Raw genomic sequence first — 24,788 nt, 5'->3', positions numbered from 1 at the left:
CCCAACATGGCAGATTATACCTGTAGAAAGTCAACCACCAGAAAGTCAAGCTAGAAGATCTTGCCAGATTCATGAGAGTAGAAGCAGATTGTTCCCTATTTTCTGTTTCCCCTAACAACCCTTTTAGATTTGGACCACCTCCCCCAAAGAAATAATCATGCTAGGGATCGGTAAACTTACAAAATGGGGGATCACTCTGTCTCTGTTTAAAGATAGCCATGGTTAGCATTCACACTGGTATGCGCAAAATACTGCATTATGGCTGTCTCCCAAAAAGGTAAAGGTAAAGGTTCCCTTGCTCGAAAGCCAGTTGAATCCAACTCTAGGGTTGCGGTGCTCATCTCCGTTTCAAAGCCGAAGAGCCAGCGCTGTCCGAAGACATTTCCATGGTCATGTGGCCAGCATGACTAAACACCAAGGCGCACGGAACGCTGTTACCTTCCCACCGAAGTGGTACCTATTTATCTACTTGCAATTTCTTGCTTTTGAACTGCTAGGTTGGCAGGAGCTGGAACTAAAAATGGGAGCTCACTCCATCATGCGGCACCCGGGTCTCGAACTGCTGAACTACTGACCTTCCACAGCCTGCAGTTCAGCGTCTTAACCACTTGAGCCACCGCAGCTCCTGTCTCCCACAAGGGAAGTTAAATAAGAGTGTGAGCCCATACGGCAATACCACCTTCTAGCCATTTTCTAACCATCAAAAAGGAGACTAGCTAATTTTTGTTAAAATTGAAGTGGTTTTATCTTACTTTAACAGTTGTATGCATTTTTAATACTTCAATAAAAAAGTGTTGAAAATAAAAAAAGGAGACTAGAAACATTACATCTGCACCATGGCATTTTGTAACAAGAATGTAGTTCTCTCTCCTACCTCCTAACATTCCCTTTCTACTGATAATCATTTTGTAGCCATTGAGTATTCGACTGCAATGACTTATTGAAAACTCAGAATGACCTTCCTACTGACGCAGAAAATCAAAGAAGAAAATCACTGTGAAGCAGCAAAAGCTTTGAGTGAAGCCAAATAAGACAACTCTGGCAATTTATGCTTTGTTAATTGGAACAATAATGTCTAATTTAGATTCTTGGCCCTTTAAGCCACCATGTGACACCTAGCAGGGATGGAGAACGCTGTGCAACATCCGTTGAAAACACCTTCATGTAGTGTCTGTCATATGGAACCTCTACATAAAAATAAGTCTAAAGATTGTACATTGCCTCTGCATACTGCTTTCTGAGTGAATGACAGATATTTCCAATGATATCTTTTTTTGCTGAACCATGGTTTGATTTCTTTAAAAATAAAATATCTACATGTTTCTGATATTAGCCCAGAGTCTTCTGGATTCATGTGCTGTTTCTATCGCTGCTGGCATCATGAGTTCAGAGCTGCCCAAAAGCAACTCTGCAATATAATAAGGGTTGCTGGGACGATCTTTTTAGTCGGAGGTTTGCCCTGCCTAAATGGAAAATCATTGCCTCAAGTCCCCGTCTCCTACTGTCTGCATTTATCAGTCTAATCTTTACTTTGGGAAATACTGAGCGATATGCTATGATAAATAATACACGTGTGAAATTCAGGTATTAAATGCAGAATCAGGTCAATACCCATAAGTATCCTGGCTGTAGTTGCACAAGTAGTTACTCTGCTGGTTTCTCTCCTCCTGCATTCTGTCATTCATCATTATCTGTGGCCAGATTTTGTAGTTGTGCCAGTAGCCCAACTGTCAATTGGATCTGTAATTTTAGTACTGTCATCTTCCAAAAAGTAGGACTATTCTCTCACACTTGCTGAAAGTGACCGAGAATTAAGTAACTGGTTAGTTACTGTCAATTGGATCTGTAATTTTAGTACTGTCATCTTCCAAAAAGTGGGACTATTCTCTCACACTTGCTGAAAGTGACAGAGAATTAAGTAACTGGTTAGTAGTGAAGTTTAAAGCTATTAACCTAGAAATCATTGTCTATGTAAGACGCCTGTGCCGATAAATATAACCTTTAATGTTAATGAGGCCTTTAGAAGTCTAGCTTTATGTAATTCATTTTATTTTACATAGTGTCTCATACTGCTATAATTCAATGGCTTAACACTGAATATAAAGTCATTTGAACTCTATCTTTAAATTGGTGACATGCAGGTGAGATGAGGAGAAACTAAATTCTGTTTCCTAACTTAGAGAAATTCTCAATCTTGACTACTTGGAAAACTACAGCTCTGAGCTGTCACTAACAGGGTTTCACTAGTGTGTAGAGTTCAGTGTTAAAGTGCTAATTATTTACGCCTCTCTACACATAAATGCCACCGTGTCAGAAAACATTTTACACATTTCTAGATTCAAACCTAAAGCAGCAAATACATGAAATTGCTTTCATTTGTATAAAGTAATTAAGTACACAATATGAATCGGAAAGATAAATTCTAGCAAATTTGTCACTGCAATCCCATTTTCAGAACATTTTTATACAGCACTAACGCATCAGTGTATAGTAGAAGTTAAAGGACATGAACTCTGAAACAGCAGACCCCACTTCAAATCTTTGTTCAGCCATGAGTTTAGTGGGCCTGCTCTTCTAGCCTAAGTCCCCTTCCTCTCTAATACAATGATAATACTATTGGTCTTCCTTCCATAATTATTGCAAGGATTAGTATTGTTATATAGAAAAGGCACTATATAAATAGTGAGCTTTATTATTAATCATAGAATTGCTACCAATCAGAATATAATATATAAGAAATATATCAGCCCAAATGGGCTTTTGTTTTGCTTTTGGGCCACCTGTCAGAAAAGGGGCAAGGCCACCCCCCCCCAAGCCTTCTTGCTGTGGTTTTTAAAGAAGATAGGTAAATAGTATGTTTTTATACCAGGCTTCATCCTTAAAAACCACACACATCTTTTTTAATACTTATTTGTACCTTTCCTGACCTATGGTGTACATTTTATCTGAGCTTCTAGGACTGTAGTTTTAAATAGACTCCAAGCTTCCTGAAGGAATTTGACCCTCCTTACCTTTCCTTTGTTTCTTCTTCACAAGCCCCCTCATTTGAGAAATGTTACCCCTTCTAAAGTTAAATGTGGTTGTGTTAGTCTTTACATGATCTTCCTTTTTAAGAAGAGAAAGATTTGGCATGTGCATAGAGACATAAAATTTCTAGAAATTTTGAAGTTATGGGAAAAAAAGCTTTTTCAGGAAAAAAATTAAAATGGGGGTGGGGGGTGGGAATATACGTCCTATCAAACCTAAACTAATTTTACTTTAACAACATAAAATGCATTATTTATAATTTACTTACCATACAAATAGCAATGTTTGACACATTTTGGAATTTAAACATTATAAATGCCTTAGTTTTGTACAAGCAACATTGCAGATATACCCAATTCCTAAGAGAAAAACTGCCAGCTGCTGTACCCTACGCTACCTTGGCACATATACATTAGTTACAGCTAATGCTGTCCTTTTCATTCTGTGACTACAGGTTAGAGAGAGCTTGGTTCTCAGTGAAACTTTCAGGGTTTTCCTCTAAGGCTTTGGTGCAGTTTCTGCTCCAGTTCCTTCTGATCTTTTCTCTCTCTCTTGAAAGATAGGGCAATAAGCTACTTATTATCCAGTCTGTAGATATATGTGTCATAGTGGTTTGAAGGAAAAGTGAAAAATTCAACACAAGTAAAGAGTAAAGACAACAGAAGGCATGAAACAGCTGAGAAGCAATGAAAGCCCAGCATGCGCTCCTCATGAGGATCAAGTGTCCTTCTAGGTACAAAAATGCATCATGGATTTAAGAGCTGTATATGTCTACAGCATGCCCACCTTGTCTGTAAAAGTATCTCACTCATTCTAAAAGAACATATTTTATAATTTTCTTCAGTACTCCCCCAAATTTCCAACTTTTCCATTGGAAATGTTTTAAGCCTCAGAAAGAGGGGGGTTCCCCCACAAAAAATTCTGGTTTATTTTCTGGGCCTTCACATATCTACATGTGCATTCACAGATATATGCAGGAACTGATCATATCAGATGTTACTTCATTTTACCAGCAGGGAGACACACACGTTTGTGTCCTCTCCCCCAGCTACATACAAAGAATTCCCAACCAGTGATCCAGTCCTACATAGGGTTGCCAGCCCCGAGGTCCCAGTGGGGATTCCCCTGCTTTTGGGGGCTGCAATCTGCCACCAGCCAACTGGCTGGTGGGGGAAACCCCACCCCCAAATAGAGACATTGTCGGGTGACATCCCCAATGTGATGACATCAGCCAGAAGTGACTTCATCACATCAGCAGTGTCACAAGCAACACTCTGGTTTTGGGGCAAACACTATGGTTTTGAAGCAAACCCCCCCATAGAGTATTTGCCCCAAAACCAGAGTGTCGTGCATGATGCTGCTGATGCAATGATGTCACTTCCGAGGGACACCATTGCATTGGGACATTGCCCGATGACATCCCACCCACCCGGGGAAAGCCCCCCAATCTCCCCACTGTGATGGCAAGGGGACATAGTAACCCTAGTCCAACAAGAACTACAAGAAAGGCTTAATATATAATGGGTGGACACTGCATCACCAGCCTAAAGCACTGGCAGTGGCAGACTTTCCTTAAGCCCTGAAAAGGCAACAGCAGGGCTTGCAGGACAAACATGGACAAAAAGCCACACAAAATGGGTGGCTTCAGTGAGGAGGGAGAAGCAACCCAAATCACCACCCTCTATTTCTTACATCAGCAGAGCCTCTTGCACCATTAATGAGAAGTAACATACTTCAAGAGCAAAACATACTTCTCTCTGCATTCAGACTGCCCAGTGTGGTGTAGTGGTTAGAGTGTTGGACTATGATCTGGGAGACCCAGGTTTGAATCCCCATTTTACCATGGAAATTGGCTGGGTGTCCTTGAGCCAGTCGCACACACTAAGCCTAACATGGTGGTTGTGAAGATCAAATGGAGGAGGAGAGAACAATGTAAGCCATTTTGGGTCCCACTGGGAAGAATGGTGCAGTATAAATGAGTTAGGCTGCAGCCCCCCCCCTCCTACTCTCACTTTAAAGCCATTCCTCTGGGGAAAATCCTGTGCACATTTGTTTTCATTTCTTTGCCAAATCCCATTTCAATATCTGTTGTCTTGTGGAGGTATATTGAATGCTTGGTATTTTAGTTGTGTTTTTATACTTCTGAAAGCTACTTCGCCGGAGAAAATCTTTCAACTAATCAATCAAGAAACCAGCTCAGAGTGTAGCAGATTGTTATTCTACCCTCATTACATCCTTATGGAACAGATAAGGCAGAGAATCAGTAGTCTGTTCATGGCCCATCTTCTGAGCTTCTACACCAAACTAGAGTTGGCCTTCTGCACCCAAACTCAACACTGCTCACACTTTGTTACATGGGTGACTTGTCAACAGATCACTGGTCTATTGCCTGTTACTTCAATACAGAAGTTTAAATAAAAGAATATTCTGCTTCCCCTGCATGGCAGATCACAACCTAAATACATAAGCAATAAAAATGTCAAAAAGTAAGAGTGACCTGCATAAAAATCCAATCGATTTAAGAAGAGCAGCATGTAAAGAACAATCACTATATCTAATAGGAGTAGCCAAATCCACACAATGGAGCCAGCCGCTACTGCAGTGAAGGCTTGTGCAAAAACCCAAGGGTACCCCCAAGTTTGCAGAAAAATCTAATTTGTTGTACAAAATATTCAGAGTTGAACCCTCCCCTCCCCAAAGATGTCAGGTCAGGAAGAAAGAAGCAAGCAGCAGCCAACAGCAGGAGGCTAGTCAGAAAAGGGGTTTCCCTATCCTTGCACGTGTCCCCCTTCTTACTTCACATAATTAAGAATAGAGAATAAAACTTTTAAAACAAGACAGTTCCTTTAAGACTTGCAAAGAAACCAGTATCAGTCATACAAATTAGTGGAGATTAGGAAAGGAGAAGGGAAAACTGGTGGGTAAAAGAATTAACCAATCAACAAAGTGCCTATGAAAATAAAAAAGAGTTTTATTAGGCACCTAAAGCTTTAGACTCGGCACCATGTAAACCATTGTGGGGAGGGAATTACAACAACCTAGACAGGACAGCCAAGATATCCCACATCTTAGGATGCTTCCCACTTATTTCTGGTGGCAGGAACATGCATGGCAGGGCTTCAGCAGATTATCTCAACTGAAAAGGTTAATATTGGAACAGGTGGCCCTTCAAAAATCTTCATCCCAGCCTGCATAGGGCTTTTAAAAGCTAAAAGACAGCACTCTGAATTATGCCCAGAAATGTAGTGGAAGGCAGCATACTTTAAAACAGGAAAGAAAAGTGCTGTACAGGTTATGAACATAAGAAGAGCCCTGCTGGATCAGACCAGTAGTCCATCTGGTCTAGCATCCTGTCTTAGGGTTGCCAAGTTGATCGCCGGGAGCGGGGGTTTTCCCCTCGGATGGCCATGGCCCCTCCCCCAGCATGGTCGCGTCACTTCCAGGTGACGTGCACGTCGGGGAGGAGTCCCCCCCGGGGCCTGATCCGGCGGCGGCGGGAAATGGGCCTCTGGGGCGGGGTTTTCCCCGCCCCCCGGGGGGACTTGGGAAGCCTATCCTCTCTCTCTCTCAATAAATTTTTAATTGCATTTTATATACTACATCCTAAAGGAAGGGGGGAAAGGGGGAGTGACTAAAACTAACACCAAAGATAAGAAAGGATCATATTCCAAATGTTACATAGTTGTATATCAATCCTACCACAATAACAAAGATCAACAACAGGGCATAGAGGCTGAGGCCTTCCCGTGAACTTGCGTCCTGGGCACTGGAATTCAGAGGTTGACTGCCTCTGAACATGGAGGTTCCCTTCAGCCACTGACAGATCTATCCTCCATGAATCTATCTGTCTTTTCCTGCGGCCATCACTATATCCTCTGGCAGTGAATTCCACATTTTAATCACTCTTTGCATGAAGAAGCAGTTCCTTTTATCCATCCTGAATGTACTGCCCATCAGGTTCACTGGATGCCCTAAAGTTCTAGTATTTTAGGAGAGCAAGAAAAATTTATTTTTGTCAACTCTCTATACCCCATGTATAATGTTATAAATCTTTATCATGCTCCCCCCGTCATCTCTTTTCTAAACTAAGAACTCCCAGACGCTTCAGCCTTTCCTCATAGGGAAGGTGCTTCAGCCCCCTAATCATCTCAGTTGCCTCTTCTGTACTTTTCCCAGCTCTGTGATGTCCTTTTTGAGATACGATGACTAGAACTGTACACAGTATTCCAAATAAGGCCATATCATAGCTCTATACAGGGGCATTATAATATCGGACATTTTATTTTCAATCACTAACATACAGTTTGCCTTTTTCGCTGCAGCAGCACACTGGGTTGACACTTTCATCGAGCTATCCACTATGACCCCAGGATCCCAGTCTTAGCAACAAAACCACTCCAACATTCTGAACCAGCTGCAGTAGTTCTGTCTTCCAAAGGCAGTCCCACATAGAGTGCAATACAGTAACCTGGGAATGCTCAAAATATGGATGACTGTGACCCCATCTTGCTTTGCACTGCCACACATTTCAATCTTCCTAGTTTGGTTCTGGCCATTTCTAAACTTCAGAATCTCTCTTTTTAAAAAATTTACATTACAGGGAACATTACAAACAGAAGTCCAGAACTTAATCAGGCATATATTAAACAGAAGTTAACTAAAATAAAACTATGAGACTAATTTACAAGGTACTTACCATTTAAACACCGCAACCTTTGGCAATGGCCATTCCTTCCTATACTTGGTCTTTCTTACTACATTAAGGAACGCTTCCCGGTCAATTTTCAAATCAATATGGTCACAGTGAAATCATATAGTTTTGGGAAATGGAAGTTTATTTTAGAAGAGGAATTTGCTTTTCAGATGGGTTAAGGAACTAGCAATTATCTCATCCGCTAGTGTCGTCTACTACAGAAATTAACCTTATATACATTGGAAATGGATGAGGAGGACTTGGAAATATGTGGATTTGTTTTAAAAGGGTACTACTTGATTAAAATACATTGAAGGAATTTCAAAGAAAGGGTCTGTCTGCATTTGTGTACCGGTTAAGTCCCAGGCATGTTAATTACTTCAGTCTGATTTGGGAACAATGGTGATCGTATATTGTTGAATCATAATTACTGTTTTTACAGTCTCTACTTTTCTGTTTGATTTATCTATAATTGCAATCAGACTCACAATGTTTAAAAAAAGATCAAAGAAAACACAGAAAAAATACAACCAAAGAGAAAACAATATTTAAACTAAAAAGATTTTGATGTTCTAAGAGTGTTAAGACAAAACCATGGGATAAAAGAGTATTATCTTTTATGGGGCTTAGCTGATCAGATATCAAACTAAAGTTAATTTGCAAGCAAACATAAAAAATTAGTTGACAAAAACAAAATGGGGTTCTCTTGTGCCTTCAGAAACAGGAGAAAGACACATTAAATTAGCCGACGTTTCTGCACATACACAACAGCAGTTGGCTATAATATATATAACACTGGGTTATTCTTATAGGCTGCAATAAATAACATAATATATAATATTTGTTTATTTTCACTGGCCAAACTTGCATAGTCTTTATTAAAAACAACAACCCCTAACTAAGTAGAATCCCATGATCCAATGTGTTATGCAAGGGCAAATGCTCAGGATCTCTTACAGTTAAAGTATAACTACTCCGTGTTAAGTGATTCTGATCTGGACAACAGCCGATAAGGAAAAGCCTCTGTGCACTGTTCCAATCATAGCCAGAGCCCCCCAGCTCTACTGAATTTTTAAAAATGAAAATATTCACACAGCTCCCATGTTTCACCCTAAGCCCTGTGCTGCTGAACTCCCTTTGCAAAAGCGTAGCTGTCTAAGATCTCAGCAGAGCACTTTACAATCATCACATTATTCTTGCTCAAAATGCTGGTGCAGAAAATAACTGCTGCCCCTGTGGGCACAGATTAGCAAAATCCAGATTAGAAAAAAAATTACTGTACAAGAAAAAAAAAAAGCTTAATTCTGGTGGTGAATATAGTAGTCCTTAAGGATTCTCTTTCCCCATGGTTCACTACTGCATATACCAAAGGCTCAGAGTGTTTATACTATAATCCCATGCCTCTTAAATCAACTTCAACAACACTTTCCATGTTAGGAGAAACTGCAGTTATGTCAAGCAAAACCACCTCTCCAGTATACATTAAGAATCTCTCTGCATCTTCAAATGAGTCTAATGTTTTACAAAGGGGAGTCTGCCATTGCAATGCAGTGTCTCTAGATTACGCACTGTATTATAAAGTACAATACATGCTTGTTATTTGTGACAATAAATCAAGTGGTTCCTCCTGTTAGCTCTTATGTTGAGGTAGCACATTTTTCCATCAGTCACATGATCACAGAACTGAGACATTTGTTCATTGGCCTGTCAGATCATGTTGTCTACTGACAATACAGTCAAATATTCCATGAAGCCCCAAACATCCATGTATAGATAGTACCCTAACTTGTCTGGAAACATACAAGCAGGCTGTCTGCACCATCTTCAAACCCAGGTTTACTCCCATCTGAGTTCTTGCAAGAGGCTAAGCCTGTCTTCAGAAAAATAGAGCAAAGTGAGTTCTCATTAAAGAAATCCATTTTTCTCACGACAAGACAGATATTGCCAGTTGTTATGACTAATTACTTGAAAAAATGAGATGCTGTCTGGAATAGCAAACTGGCTGCTGTTTACTGATCGGGCCCAAAGTCATGGTACTGAATGGGACTAGATTCAGAAATCTCCCTCTTGCAACCTACCCCAGAAGGTAAAACACTGATAGACCCTTTTTTCAAGTATGAATAGTTAGTTGCAGTTGTTGGTGGAGTAAAATATGGGCAGAGACCCTATTCAATTAAGCTGTAAAGACAGATGCTAGGCCAATGGAACATGTGAAGTTGTCACAAGAGTAACGAATAACCAGAGGTGCCACCCACCTCCCCCCCTCTCACTTGGCCAGTGGAAAAATATTATGGAAAACTTACCAGCTAGAGTGGCTTGAATTTCATTTGTTTACTGCATTTATATGCCACCTTTGCATCTATATGAGCCCTTAAGGTGCTCATAAATCAGAATTTTAACATACACTAACATTGTATAAGATCACCAGATCAATCTATAACAAGACTCATGGGAAACAAAACACCAAGTGCCATCCCATTAATTTAACCCTCATTCAAAGAACTTCTGGAATAAGACAGACTTCAGTTTCATACAGCCTGTAGGAACAGTGCCAGCATTACTACTGGGGAAAGAGCACTCCACAAAAAAGGTTTGTGCTTGCAGGAAGGCACCATCTGTTGACCTGAAAACTTGGACAAGTACCCTGAACCCAAGTAATTTAGGGCATCAAAGGTTATGAAAACACACTGTGAATTGATCCCAGAAACAAACTGGGAGGTAGTGTAACCAAGCAGCATTCACTGTAGCCCATCCCAGTGAGGACTCACATTGCTGCATTTTGTAAAAGCTGTAGTTTCTGAAAGGCACTCTCACATAGAGAGTGTTTTAATAACCCAGCCTGGATGTTGTCAAGATACTTGTGATTGCAGCCAGGTCAGCTTTCTGCAAGAATAGTTGTAATTGACCCCTTCCTGTTAACCAGACTCCAGATAGCAAGACCAATTAGGTGTGGTACATTTCCAGAGCTCAAGCTCTGCGAAGTACTCAAGATAGAAGAATGTTTAATAAATGAATACAAAGAATACACATTTGTTCAAGCATTCAGGCTGAGCAAAGGTACAAGGAAAATGTGAAAAAAAATGGAGTCCCCTTTCTTACCCTAAATCATGGTGGGTGGAAAGAGGCATCAAGTTGCAGAAGATTTATGACACCCCCCATGGGGTTTTCAAGGTAAGAGATGTTCAGAGGTGGCTAGCCCCGACCTGCCTCTGCAGAGCAACCCTAAACTCCTTGGTGGTCTCTCCCATCCAAACTGTAACCAGGGCCCACCCTGCTTAGCTTCCAAGATCAGATGAGATCAGGCTAATGTGGGCCATCCAAGTCAAGGCATGTTTAAAAAGGAGAAGCTAATACTCTTTGATGCTGCAGTAGTTCAAAGTTCAGCATTATCTTAGTTCTCATAGTTGGAACATCCCCCATTGTACCTTGCCTGTAGATAAGATGAAGTTACTAGGTACAAGTTTAGTCCTTCATGGCTTGTGCCCCTCCAAAGAGAGCAGCAAGATGGAAGTGCTTCTTCTCTGTGTCTAGAAAATTTATAATCTTCAATTGGGAGAGTCACACACACCCCCAGCTCATTTAGCCCTTGCTGCTTCAAGAGGTGGCTCACAGAAGTCTCTTGTCTCCTTAAGTGCAATATTCCAGCAAGGTGTGAGTGCTTGTCATTAGAATACATAAGCATGAACATACTCTGCACATGGAATTTAATGGCTCAACCCTGACCCTTCCTGCCAGCTAAGAGTTTGCACCTGTGTTACAACTCACAAACAGGGTGCAATCACAATGCTTGATATACTGAGGCAAAAGCACATGAGGAATTTATAAAAATGAAAATTTAAAAGTGTCTCAGAACTATAAAGAAATAGGTGTGCACAGGATTTCACGACCAGGCTTACCATTAGACAAGTGGTCCACCATGACTGCAAAATGTCTGCAGTGGCCATTAGTCTGCCAGAGGAGATGTAAGGAGCCACTTCCCTTACTAGGTTTCTAACATATGCAAGGCAACCCAATAGACAATTTCGTCTTTATCTTTATAATACTCTAGTGGCGTTGAATCCTGTACAGTAGTGAAATATGTTATTTGCTTTATTATTTTAATTTTGGGTTGAATATTTTCTGGGCAACTGGGTGGGAAAGTGCTCTCTATTTTTATGTCAATGGTATTTGTGGCCATACAGTTTCTGTATCCGAATTTATGGTATTTTCTTTGTTCAGCTGTATTCTAATATTTCTGGAAGTTACTTTTTATGAAGAAGAGGAAGGCTTCCAATCTAAAAGCTTATTAAAACTAAATAAATAAAATCCTAATGAAGTGGGCATTTAGATCTTCTGCCTTAGGCACCAAAACATCTAGAGTTGTCCCAGGTATCTCTTGCCCAATATTAGTATTCCCTGTCATTGACCGCCATGTAAACCCAGTTGTTAAGACTACAGTTCCTTTTCTTAGAACCTCTATCCTTGCCCGTTTCCCAGTCATTGCTCGAGGGGAGGGTAAGTACTCCAAAAACATGTACCTGAACAGCAGGACTATACACAGTAAACTCATGGAAATAACCTGAGTCTGCACAATTTATTCTTAGCACAGTACCTGCCAGGGTCAGTAATGTGGTACCACAGCATTCATACAGCACTGATGACAGCTTCCATCCTACATCTCTGCAGCAGTGTTCTTAAGTTACAGAAGCTGAACAAATAGGCTAAAATTCTCACGTGGGAATTGGTAACAGTAGTCCAAACATCATTATTAGCATAGTAAAAGGCCATTTGTACACCAGTGCGGTCAGGAGGATATCAGAAATTGATGCTATTTATGGACAATGTTGTTTTCCCCATCCCCACAAATCCTGCCTGGCTGTTGGGAATTCTTGCTTTGTTATTTACTTTGTCCTTGCTTGCGGGAAAGAGGTTAGTTGGGAGACAAGCCTCAGGCAATTCCCACAACACAAGTTAATAAACTTTTTCTTTGCAGTGCTTGAAACAGAAAACAATGAAACTTGTTACTCATGCCAGTATTACTGCCTCCAGTAGAAGTCTCAGCAGAACACCAATCAAGTACATAGAGAAGCCCCAAAGAGACACCCTTTATGAGCAACAAATACTTTAATACTGTGCACTTCACAGGCTATACATAACCTACCATTGTTAATTATGCTGCAAAACCAGGACACAGGGATTAGAATAATCATCTTTCTCAAGTATAGCCATATTAAATCACCATTCAATTATAACATAGGAGTACAACCTATATTCTGCTCACACAGAAAAGCAAGCAATGGGAGCACAAGAGATACAGTTTTAAGAGACATTCATAAGAAGGGGTCCCCTGTAGGATTTATGGCATCAGAGAAATAAGTTGTTCATATCGTCTGGTATCTTGAGCTAAATGCTCCACACATCTGGGAAAGGAAGAGAAAGACCCTGTTCTTGTGATTTTTTATATTCTAAGATTTGCATCACTTGAATTTCTCTGCCTTCCTAAGTTAAATTGTGAAAACTTTAACTTCCCATATATGTATTTCCCTTTACCATTCGAAGCCACTGGATTTTCAAACTATTTTCAAACCCTCCCAATATAACTTTTTATGCCAGGATGATCCTTGTGAATTGCAAAGGATTCTGGAAATAAATCCATTTCATAGTGAATTCTGTACGAGGATGATTCACATGCTTTGCTGTGTAACAACAAAGAGGAAGTCAAAAGGTTTCTTGCATTAGTAGAAGGTACTATGTTCATGCTGGGGGCATATGTGCTCTCACTATGCTACTCCCATACTAATTCAGAGGACCTTCCAGCCTTAAAGTGGTTTTGTTATGAGTGCACAGAGACTACAGAGTGAGGGGACAAGTGAGAAAGCTCCACCGGCTCAAGAGGAATTCTGCTTACAATTCTCTGGAACCAATCTCAGAACATGCCCCAATCTATGCTGTATAGTATGGAGAAGATTGGCTGTAGTGGACGAGCTGTCACAGGCACCTTTTCTACCATGCCTGATGTTCTCAGATAAATTTCTGGGGCTGTGGAACATGCTGTGAAAACTAACTGCAAACAGGCTTAGCGTATCAAGTTTTTTAAAGTTTTAAAGTATTTGTTTATATAATATCTGAACAATTTAAAACGCATAAAGGGTCATGGCAAGGAAAGATGGTTGCGCAGACCCATTATGTCTCTCGTTTCAATGCTGAATAAAGAGACCCAGGTTTGCACAGATTACCTGAAAAACCTGAAGAAATGGTTATGCTGTGTGCCATGCTTTTAAAGAGAACATTCATCAATTCACTGGGCTTTTTCCATTTTACTGCTATATAGATTTTCAGTACACAATAGGTTTGTCACATACTCAATATCGCATACACATGTTTAGTCCTTTCAAACAATTCCAAAATAATACAAGAGTTCAGTGAAAGTTCATATTTTTCAATACAGCAACATTCTTTTTTTTCCCCATCCCCCTAGGAGGAGGTTTTTATTGGGGTTTTTTTCAGACTACAAAACTACAACAGAAAATATAGGAAAGGGAAGTACATCTAGGGAATAAAGAAAAAAGACCCACGACTAACTAAAAACCCAAGAGTAGGAGATCATACATCAGCTTAACACCATGCTATTTTCAAAAAGCTACTAATAATACAATGAACTTAGTCGGTTATGCTAGATTAATGATAGTTTAACCATCCCTTTACCTGTTAAAGAAATTCCCAGAGCATCCCCATGTTATTTCAACATTTTTTCAGGCACAAATCAGAGTCCTTCAGCCTTTATTTATTCTTATCTTTTCTAATCCTCAGTTTATAAGGGCTTTTGGGGGCAGCTGCCCCTTTTTCAGAAGGGGAGTCTTTGTCCGAAGACCCCGAGCCCAACCCGCCATCAGATTTGCTTTCTTTTTCCTCCTCTTTGCCCTCTTCTGGTTCCCCAAGCAGTGTCCGCAGAAATTCACGTGCTTTTAAAAGAGTCAATCTTTTCTTTTTTATCGTTAATCTTAAAAATGACGCCTTCTGGGGTTAACCACCTGTAACTGATGCCATTTGTTTGTAAGAAAAGGATTAATTCTTTATAGTTCTTTCTCTTCTGTCTTATATCAAATGGAATATCTTGTAAAATCCTGATATTATTGCCCCCAATTTTCAAGGGTGTTCCCGAATTTGCTTTCAAAATAGCATCTCTCACATGTCTCTTCGAGAATCTGACCATTATTTCCCCAGGAAATTATTTTTCTTGATGTACGATGAATAGGACCTGTAGACTACATCCGCTGTTAAATTTGTCATTGCGGCTATTGATTCACTCAGCCGTTGCTTCAGATTCTCTCCTTCAATTTCCGGGACCCCTTGAAACCGTAGGACCAAATTTGCTTTATCCATTTGTAGCTGTAAAAGCTTTGACTCTTTTGTAGCTTGCTTCATTTCCAGCTTTTGCACCTTTTTCTTAACTGTTTACTTTTCAAAGAAGTTGCTAAAGTTTCTGATATTTGCCCAAACGCTTTTCTGCACTCTGGTAAATCTCTTAAAACAGTTTTAGTCACTTATTTTTCCGCTCCCCCTCTTTCCTTCTGTGTTTTGTCTATGCGTTTGGGAGGGATCCCTCCCCCGCTCGCTTTCCCGTCGCTCTTTAGGGGGGGCAGCTTCTTTTTATATCTTCATGCTCGCTTCAACCCGACTCACAGTTTGTTGTTTGTCATTAGGCCTCGCTCGTCATCATTTATTTCGCCTGATCTCCAACGCTTGTCCCGGTCAGCAGCACTCGTACCATGCGGTCACTCAGCAGCAGGACCTTCAGGGCGGAGGGGAGCCTCAATTCTTCAGCTTTCGGCCATCAAAGAGGTTGCCCCTCAAAATCCCCTTGGCTGGGAGTCTTTTAGCAAGGCTCCAGGGGGGTCACGACCTGTCGAACCCCCTCCCACACGCTGGTGTGCAGTTTACATCCCTGGGACATCTGGGAGATGTGTCTGCCTGCATGTCGCCATAAACCGGAAGCTCCAATACAGCAACATTCTGATCCAATTAAAGTCATATTTTATTCACACTGCCACCATATATGCAAAAGATTTCTTAATTCCCTATTATATTACCAGCTATTTGAATGGAGTCAGATACTACTCAATGATGACTTTACTTATATCAGTTCTCCTCTAGGGTGTCAGACCAGTTTTGAAACAATATTAGACTACAGCCAACTGCATATGTATTTTGGGATGCTCATATTCAGATCTCACCCCCCTGATACCAACGAATAGAGGAGGAGGAGAGGAGGAGGAGATTGGATTTACACTCCGCCCTTCACTCAGAGTCTCAGAGCAGCTTGCAAACTCCTTTCCCTTCCTCTCCCCACAACAGACACCCTGTGAGGTAGGTGGGGCTGAGAGAGCTCTGACAGAAACTGCTCTTTCAAGGACAGCTCTGAAAGAACTATGGCTTGCCCAAGGTCATCCAGCAGCTGCAAGTGGAGGAGTAGGTAATCAAACTCAGTTCTCCCAGATTAGAGTCCGCACACTTAACCGCTACATCAAACTGGCTCCATTATTTCTTCATATAATGAGTTTCACTTTTAATCCTACCAAAGCAGGCTTTTCCAAAACCAGTTGTATCAAAGTTAGAGGAATAGCTATATATCTAAGATGACATATTGATACCTCTCTTTCTCAATTTAATTTGCATTAATTTTCAAATGGGTTCCTTGCAATACCATCCCTCCTCTTCCGAATACGGTTTCATGATGGGTCATCCTCGCACAACCACATAACACATAACACAACCTCACACAACCACATAATATATACACGTTAATCTCATGAACCTTCCAATAGCATGAATTCTAGTTCTAATCAAAGTACAACTACAGTGAGGGCCACAGGATCCAATATAGGGTTCACATCATAATTTAGACCCCCCCCATTTTCCCCCCACACACAAGTTTTCAAGAAAAAAAAGCACTGAAGCAGTGATAAAATGTTGCACTGGATTCTATAGTCCATTTCCATGGGTACAAGAGTGCTTAAGGAAGCAGTTTCTGCTGATTCCTTTCCCTTATTTATTTAAAACTGCCTTTCTACCACACAGGAACTCAAGGTGGCTTACAATATAAATGACAATAATACACAATAAAATACATAAAACCACTCATTTGAAATTAATAATTTAAAACTGTTGAAAGGCAGAATAACTGAAATTAACTGAATGCCATCTGAATAAAACAGACTTCAGCTGCCTAACATGAACACGAATCAGACCCTTGGCCCATTAAATCAGTACTGTCTACTCAGATTACCAGTGGCTCTCTAAGGCAGCGATGTCGAACTCATTTTTTATGAGGGCCAGATCTGACATAAATGAGACCTTGTTGGGACGGGCCATGTGTGTCATAAAATGTAATGCCATGTAGCGGAGATATAAACTTTATAAAGGACACAAACACAAAGATTTCTTTACTTAAAATAAAAACATGCTTAAAACATTAGCTCTGTAAGCTGCAAATCTACTTTTGATTTATTGACATTCACCACTGAAATCTCATGCTCAGAGTTCTGAGTCTAGGACCCAGGTTAAAACATGAAATGGCTGAGTGATTAAGAGAGTCTAGCAAAGCAAGCTATGATGCAGCAGCAGCAGCAGAACTGGAAGCAGGAGATGGCCAGTTCCACTGCGGGCCTGATGGAAGCCCTCTGGGGGCCTGATATGGCCCCCGGGCCACATGTTTGACACCCCTGCTCTAAGGTCTCCAGTAAAGGTCTTTTCACATCACCTACTGCCAGATCTTTTAATGCTTTTATACACCCTGTTGAGAAGTGCTTTTCTTGGGGTGATACTGCTGATATTATATTATTTTTATGATTTATGGTTTCATTATTAAGATTTTAATGTTATGACTTATTTTTGATGTTTGAAAATGGTCTTGATTTTAAGGAAGGCAGCAGATAAATTCCTAAAAGAAAATCATATTTAATTAAGATTGTGCCTCTCATGCTGTTAGTTCTTCGAAATAGTTTTATGCCTACCTCAATAGTTTCTAAGAAAGCATCTAATTAAATTATGCTATGTTCTTAAGAACGCCTTTTATTGTTACTATGATTTCTGATCTAATACTAATTTTAGGAAGTTATGTAGCAGAAGGTATAATTTTTGATTAAACATGCTAAGTCTTCCCCTCCAATATGCTATAAATTCTTATGGCTTGGCAGCAGGGTAATATCCCCTTACCACCTTTTTTTACCTATCAACTGCTGTCAACATTCTATGCCTCTTGAAACATATTCTGACAGATTTGGTGGGTTTCCCACCTCTTCTGATTAATTTAGAAAGTTGTATCTTTCTACACAATTAGGGAGTCTTCCAGGGACTTGGAAACCACTAAGTTATTGGTGGTTGGCCTGGATTTGCTGCTTACATGACTGTCATAAGCCATACACCTTGCTATTAGATGCAGCAATGTAAACAAGGTCAACACTTGATCATCAAGAGCCACCATTGCCAGTGAATTCTCAGAACTCCTCTAGTTCAGTGCTAGGGCTGAACTAGGTGAAGAAATAAGAAAGGGTCAATAAAGACAATTTACCAAGTGTCTGATACATGACCATTTTATAAAGTTAATGCATGAAACTTAAAATAAAATTAAATACGGCTAATAGTAAGAACAGAAAAACAAATATACTCTACACACACTTCAGAAACCAGCATCTGATGCCAACACTCACCATCTGAATGGGTTTCTTGTGCAAGTCTCTTTCTGTTACCAATTTCTCTTGGTCAGTGACATACAAGCCTTTCTGTGCCAAGGCCTGGATAACAGCATCATGACCCAGGAGTGGTTTGGCAGCATCACTCTTGAGAATAAGACTCCCAGCACGACAGTAAAGTTCAGCTGATAGCAGCAAATTAACAACAGGAGGTTTAATATGTTCCTGGTCATACTGATCCGTATAAAAAGGCTCTCGCAGTTCCTCTGGTACATTTTCTGGAAAAAGAAATAAACCAAATTAAAGAGAGTCTGCTTAGCAGAAAAAGTACTTTCAGATAATCTGCTTATAATTTTGTTTCTTGTTTTGTCGCTGTTCTAGTACTATAGTACTGAAGAATAAACATCTAATACCATAATTTTCATGAAGTCAAATGTTTCCATGCTGCAATGTTTGCCAAGACAACATCTATGAAGTAGTGTTTCATAAATGACTCCTTTTAGAAATGCAACAGAAGACTAATGTGCTGTAGTCAAATGTGAGTGTTGAATAACAAATGCTATCCAACTAGAACCTGATCAAATCACTCTTTACCTTGGTTATTTCCTCCAAAACACAGGAAAAAAGATGAGTTCTGTCCAACTAAAAAGAAAGGCCTCCTTTCATATCCAGAATATGTACTTCTCTTTTCTTGTCATTAGTAGAAGTTAGAACAAAACTGACAATGTATAGGGCTGCCAACTCTGGCCTGGGAAATTCCTGGAAATTTGGGGGCAGTGCCTGTGGGGAGGAATTTGGGGGCGGATTCTACTTAGAATCTACAGTACACTATACAGTCTGCCCTCTGAAGCTGCCATTTCCTTTCAGGGGAACTAGTCTCTGCAGATCAGTTATAATTCAAGGAGAATTCCAGGCCCCATTTTAGGCTTGCCAGGTACCCACCTATAGTGAGCAAACTCCTGGTAGTTTTGGCTACCTGCATCAGGGCAACATTCTAGCACTTGCCCAAAAATGATACAGTTTCCACAGAGTTTTTGGGCGAGTGCTAGAGCATAGCCCCGCCACAATGCCAGCACGTCTGGGGTGTGCCGGACGTGACATCATCACATGCTGAAGGTAACTGCTGAGTACCCCATGGTAAGTACCCACCTTCCCCATCTCTCACCAGTTCAGGCCCATAGCTATGGTGGGACATCTCAGGGCCCCGTCCCCTTAATTTAAAGCCACGCCCCACAGTTTGCAGTGGAAAACTTGTGCACCCTGATAAAATTTTGTCCCTGTAAGCTATTCCAATGCATTCTGAGCCTGAAGACTACATTTCCCACCAACCCGTGTGGCCTGTGCTTCTAGGGGGCAGGTAAAGTGGTCAAATGGGGGAAAGCGTATCTGACATGCAGCTGAGCTTCAGTATCCTTAAAGGGGCCACTGCAGTAGGGGAGCGTACTTGGGGGAAAGCTATTAAAGGAAAACAGGATCATAATTGAAGAGGGTGGTGGAAGCATGGAAAGGGGTGAAGGGCAAGAGAGGAGGGAAATGGGGCACCTGGGAAAGAAGGGGCTTGGATCAGGAAAGAGGTCCAAGAGGCATGTGTGGGGAAGGAAACAGGTGGCTTGGTTGCTTGGACAGCAGGGAGGATTCAAAAGGCTTTGATTCTGTATTGCTTATGACTAGTGAATCAACCTTGGGAAGGGCTGGGAGGGGAACGGGTGCCAAGCTGGGTGGATATGAAGGGGGGGGGATGAAACAGAAAATTAGATTTCTTCTGAATGCCATGCGAACACACTGCCTTGCATGCTTCAGCATACTTGCATGTTATATATGTATAACCTAGCTACTTCCAGCGTATTGATCACATGCAGCATTGTACATATATCCATAGACATAACATATTATTTTTACAAAGCCCTTCACTCCCTCATAATGGTTGCCCCACAAGAAAAAAATATGCCCCACAAAACAAAAAATCCTGCTGATTGGTTGCCAGGCCATGCAACCCTATGGACCCACCTGGCAGCCCTTCTTGTGATATTTTAACTTAGCTATCTACAGTAAGGATGCGGCTAGTTCTCAATTCCTTTGTGAATCACATGAAATTTAAAAGGTATTTTTCTCTGGATGTTTTCTCCCTTTCCTTAGACAATTAAATTCTAGGCTAAGGCGCAGTTTTCACTGAGGCAGCCAATTCACGGTTTTGTAAGTTTGGGGTGTACCACTTCAAACAGCAGATGGGGGCTCACATGATTTAAATGATCACTGTTTTCTCTGAGTGGGGCACACCGAGGAGACAACTAGCATGCTAGTTTTTCTTCTCTTCCCAGCATGCTAGTTTTCTATGAGGAAACTGTTTTGTACAGTGGAATATGCCACTATGTGAGCCTTCAAGCAGTCTGAAATGACAGCTCCAGGTGGGTTTATCACCTGACCTTAGAGAGAACAAGGCCTGAAATGAAGCCTTCATAGGAAAGGACAAACAACTTGACTAAAGTTTAACTGTCTGACAAATCTCTAATTTACTTTTTCAGCTGACTCGAGCTGGAAGAAAAGACCGCTAAGGCACTGCAGAGTACAGAATGTATTGACCAGAGCAGGGGAACGATCCCTTAACCTGGGCACTTGGCTTTAAGGGCCTGTTTATTATATATGTGATTTATTCTAAAGGAAAGTACAGTGTTACAAAAACAGAAACTTTGGTGTGGTGGTCTGAGGATTTGTATGGCAGATTTTAATACAGGCTTTATGTTTATGGTAAAATTTGTATCAGACTGGATCTGTAAACTGAACAATTTGAAATTGAACTGTTCTTGATGATGTAGTGGCATTTTGTCAGATGTGTGCAACACAACATCTGAATGCTGCTTAACTAATAATATGTAAAAGAATTAGTACTACTCAAGCAGGGATGGTGTTTTCTAAATATGAGGATTAATCCTTTGCGCAGCTGTTGACAAAAGCCTGTTAATGCTCGCAAATTGGAAAGTCGGCAGGAGGCATGTTTTTACAGGAAATACGTTATACTACCCTACAAAAGAAAATTAGCCAGATCGCCATAGTATCTGAATTATGAGAGAGTGGGAAATCCATCCTATAAATGCTCTGTATGGATTTACATGACATGAGGTTAAGTAAAAGTACTTCAGATGAGTTAGGAAAAGCATGTGGTAATGCTGCTGCTGTAGATAACTTCGTATACACAGTTCTTGGACACTCTACAAAAGAATGCAGAAAAGCCTACAGTTTATTTGACATAGTAAACAGCAGCCACAGAAAAGCAACCAGAAGAAGGCAGGACATATTCATTATTAATGAAACAAATTGTTGCATTAATAAAACAGATTTGTTGCATCTATGAAACTAAGTACTGAAAACAAAAGCTTTCATATCTCATTTAAAACTGCCATTCATTTGAAACAGCATTCATTCTATGAACAAAGACAGTAAAGCTGAGGAATACAGAAAAGTCTGTCAGGTAGGTCAGCAGCCACGGCATACAACACCTTTTGTCAATTAATGACATCTAAATCCAATAAACAAGGTAATGTGCAGAAAAGAGAAAGTGTTGTCTCCCTGAATAGCAGACTGGTTGAGGCCCTTGCAAGGTAAGCCAAACTAAAGAGCAACAAAGTCAAAGAAAGACTTGTAGAAGCTGACCAAAAGAAAATGTACATCTTTTATGGAAACTGAACTCTGTTTACCATATCAATTCTGCTCATTTAGACACTGGGTCGAAAGAATTTTATTTCATTTTTAGGTCATTTTTGTTTGTCTTGTGTACCTACTAAAATAATTTTAGATGTTAAAAAGTATACCTGTACTTGTTTATTCAGATGTTACATAGGGTCACCAATTTTTAAACTGGTCTTTCTAGCTGACTCTTTATTATCAGTTTGATCTGCAATTACTAGGTGACATTATTTAACTTCATGCCATGAAAACCATCAACTGCTCATTTTCATTCATTAAACCTTCATTAAACACGGACTTCCCCCCGTCTAGTTGGCAACCTTACTGTCACACCAAACCACAGTTAACAAACTAGGTACAGATTATGCTTTAGAACAGTGGTCTTCAATCTTTCCCAACCCAGGAGGACCCCTACTTTACTCCTGATAGAAGCCAAGCGCATGGCAAGAAGTCACACGACCTTAGTCATGTGACAGGATAGAGGAAGTGCAGCAGCTTCTGACCCTACCATTACCAAAAAGAAAACCTCTCCATTACTGAGTGACCTTGCATTACCTACCTGCTGCTCCTCTCAGTATGCATCTAGACAGGCAGGAGGCACAGTATCTTTGTTCCATTATGTATGTGTGGTAGCTGCTGCTCATTAAAAAAAAACCCGAACACATACAGCAGACTGGACAAGGGCTTGCAACCCATGGGATGAAACTCGCTGATTAAAAAAACTACAGAGTTTGTTGGGCAGCCTACATTCAAACACTGCACAGAATTAATCAAATCATGGCTTTTAAACTATAGTTTATCATGATGTCAAAATGTCTTAGATCTTGCAGCTGGGGAAGTAAATCACATGAAGTGATCACCACATGTGCTAGTTTTCTGTTTGTAGGATTTTTACTTTTGTATACAAGACTATTGTCATGACAGCCCCCATTTACAGTCTCAAGTGGTAGAGATCAGATGCAGGTTTTCTTCTTCATCTTCTGTTTGTAAGAAGCACGCTTCCCCCCCCACACACACACACACTTTCTCAGCCCACAAAATTGAACTATAGTAAAAAACATGATCTTCAAATATGTGAACAGTCAAGTCCTTCACTTCGACAGGAGCACTACAGTGATATGCTGAAATGAGAAAAGCTGCAGACTACAGCAACAACATAAACTTGAAGCCATAAAATAATAATATTGGGGAAAAGCACAAGCCAAAAAGGAAAACCGAGGCACTGAGATGCAGTGGTCTCCAACTTTTAAAGCACATCTATTTTAGAGGTCATTGTTAAGAATCGTGTGGTTTGCTTTTTTTTAATCAGAACCCACAGTTCAATCATAAATTAATAACAGATAATTAAGTAGTTAGAGCAAGTTATTTACAGTGCAACTACAGCTGGCCAGAAGTGATGAGAAAATGTTGCGACTTTAGATTACTTTAAAAAAACACATGAATCTTGGTAAAGAAGAAGAAGAGATTGGATTTATACCCCACCCTTCACTCGGAGTCTCAGAGCAGCTTACAAACTCCTTTCCCTTCCCCTCCCCACAACAGAAGCCCTGTGAGGTAGGTGGGGTTGAGAGAGCTCTGAGAGAACTGCTCATTTTCAAGAACAGCTCTGACAGAACTATGGCTTGCCCAAGATCATCCAGCAGCTGCAAGTGGAGGAGTGGGTAATCAAACCCGGTTCTCCCAGATTAGAGTCAGCGCATTTAACCACTACACCAAACTGGTAAAGTATGTAAAGAAACTAAAAACTGAACATTGATGATTTTTTAAAAGTATAATGATCAGGGCCGCTCAGAGGTCTAAAGAGGCACAGGTTACTTTTAGATTTTTGGGGCCCTAGCCCTAATAAAAAATTACAAGTGACAACACATGGTACACATAAAAACAAACTGAAAAAAACTTATCAATTTCCTAAAAATTAACATATCTGATGGCCCAGCCAAATGGTTCTCCTGCCCCCACCTCCCCATTGGAAAAGGAACATGGATTTCCCCTATTTGCCATCATTAAATCACAAAGTCATTTTTCTCTTTATGGGGTCGCGGGGGGGATATTTTCCCTTCCGCAGGAAGACCTCAAGGCTAAGGAGGAAGCGGCCACAGGTAAGTCCCTTCCCTGGCTCTGGTGGCGAGGCCTGAGAGGCTTCTAGCTGCCGGACCCATCGATCCCCCCCAGCTCCACCGTCGATCTCTCTAGCCCCGGCTCCAGCGGCGAGGCCTGAGCAGCTTCCAGCCGCTGGGCCCACTGATCTCCCCCCCCAGCTCCTGCGGTGAAGCTTGAGCGGCTTCCAGCCGCTGGGCCCACTGATCTCCCCCCCCAGCTCCTGCGGTGAAGCTTGAGCGGCTTCCAGCCGCTGGGCCCACTGATCTCCCCCCCCAGCTCCTGCGGTGAAGCTTGAGCGGCTTCCAGCCGCTGGGCCCACTGATCTCCCCCCCCAGCTCCTGCGGTGAAGCTTGAGCGGCTTCCAGCCGCTGGGCCCACTGATCTCCCCCCCCAGCTCCTGCGGTGAAGCTTGAGCGGCTTCCAGCCGCTGGGCCCACTGATCTCCCCCCCCAGCTCCTGCGGTGAAGCTTGAGCGGCTTCCAGCTGCTGGGCCCGTCAATCCCCTCCCCCCCATGGCGAGGACTGAGCGCCTTCCAGCCGCTGGTCGCCCCTGAGTTTCCAGAGCATTCCCTGCGCATGCGCAGGGAACACTCTTTTACTTTTGGGGGGATTTAAAT

General features: G+C 41.2%; 1 protein-coding gene across 1 annotated transcript in view; it reads right to left on the bottom strand.

Moving 5' to 3' along the window:
* Positions 1-24,788, bottom strand: part of CAMSAP2 (calmodulin regulated spectrin associated protein family member 2) — a 110,166-nt gene that overhangs the window by 74,121 nt on the left and 11,257 nt on the right. Inside the window, exon 2 of the mRNA XM_015422284.1 lies at positions 18,409-18,668. Within this exon, the coding sequence (XP_015277770.1) occupies positions 18,409-18,668 (260 nt within the window). The remainder of the gene's footprint in view (positions 1-18,408; positions 18,669-24,788) is intronic.

This window comes from Gekko japonicus, unplaced genomic scaffold (genome assembly GCF_001447785.1).
Source record: "Gekko japonicus isolate JY-2015 unplaced genomic scaffold, Gekko_japonicus_V1.1 scaffold584, whole genome shotgun sequence".
Lineage (NCBI taxonomy): Eukaryota > Metazoa > Chordata > Lepidosauria > Squamata > Gekkonidae > Gekko > Gekko japonicus.
This window is presented reverse-complemented; position numbering and strand designations above follow the sequence as displayed.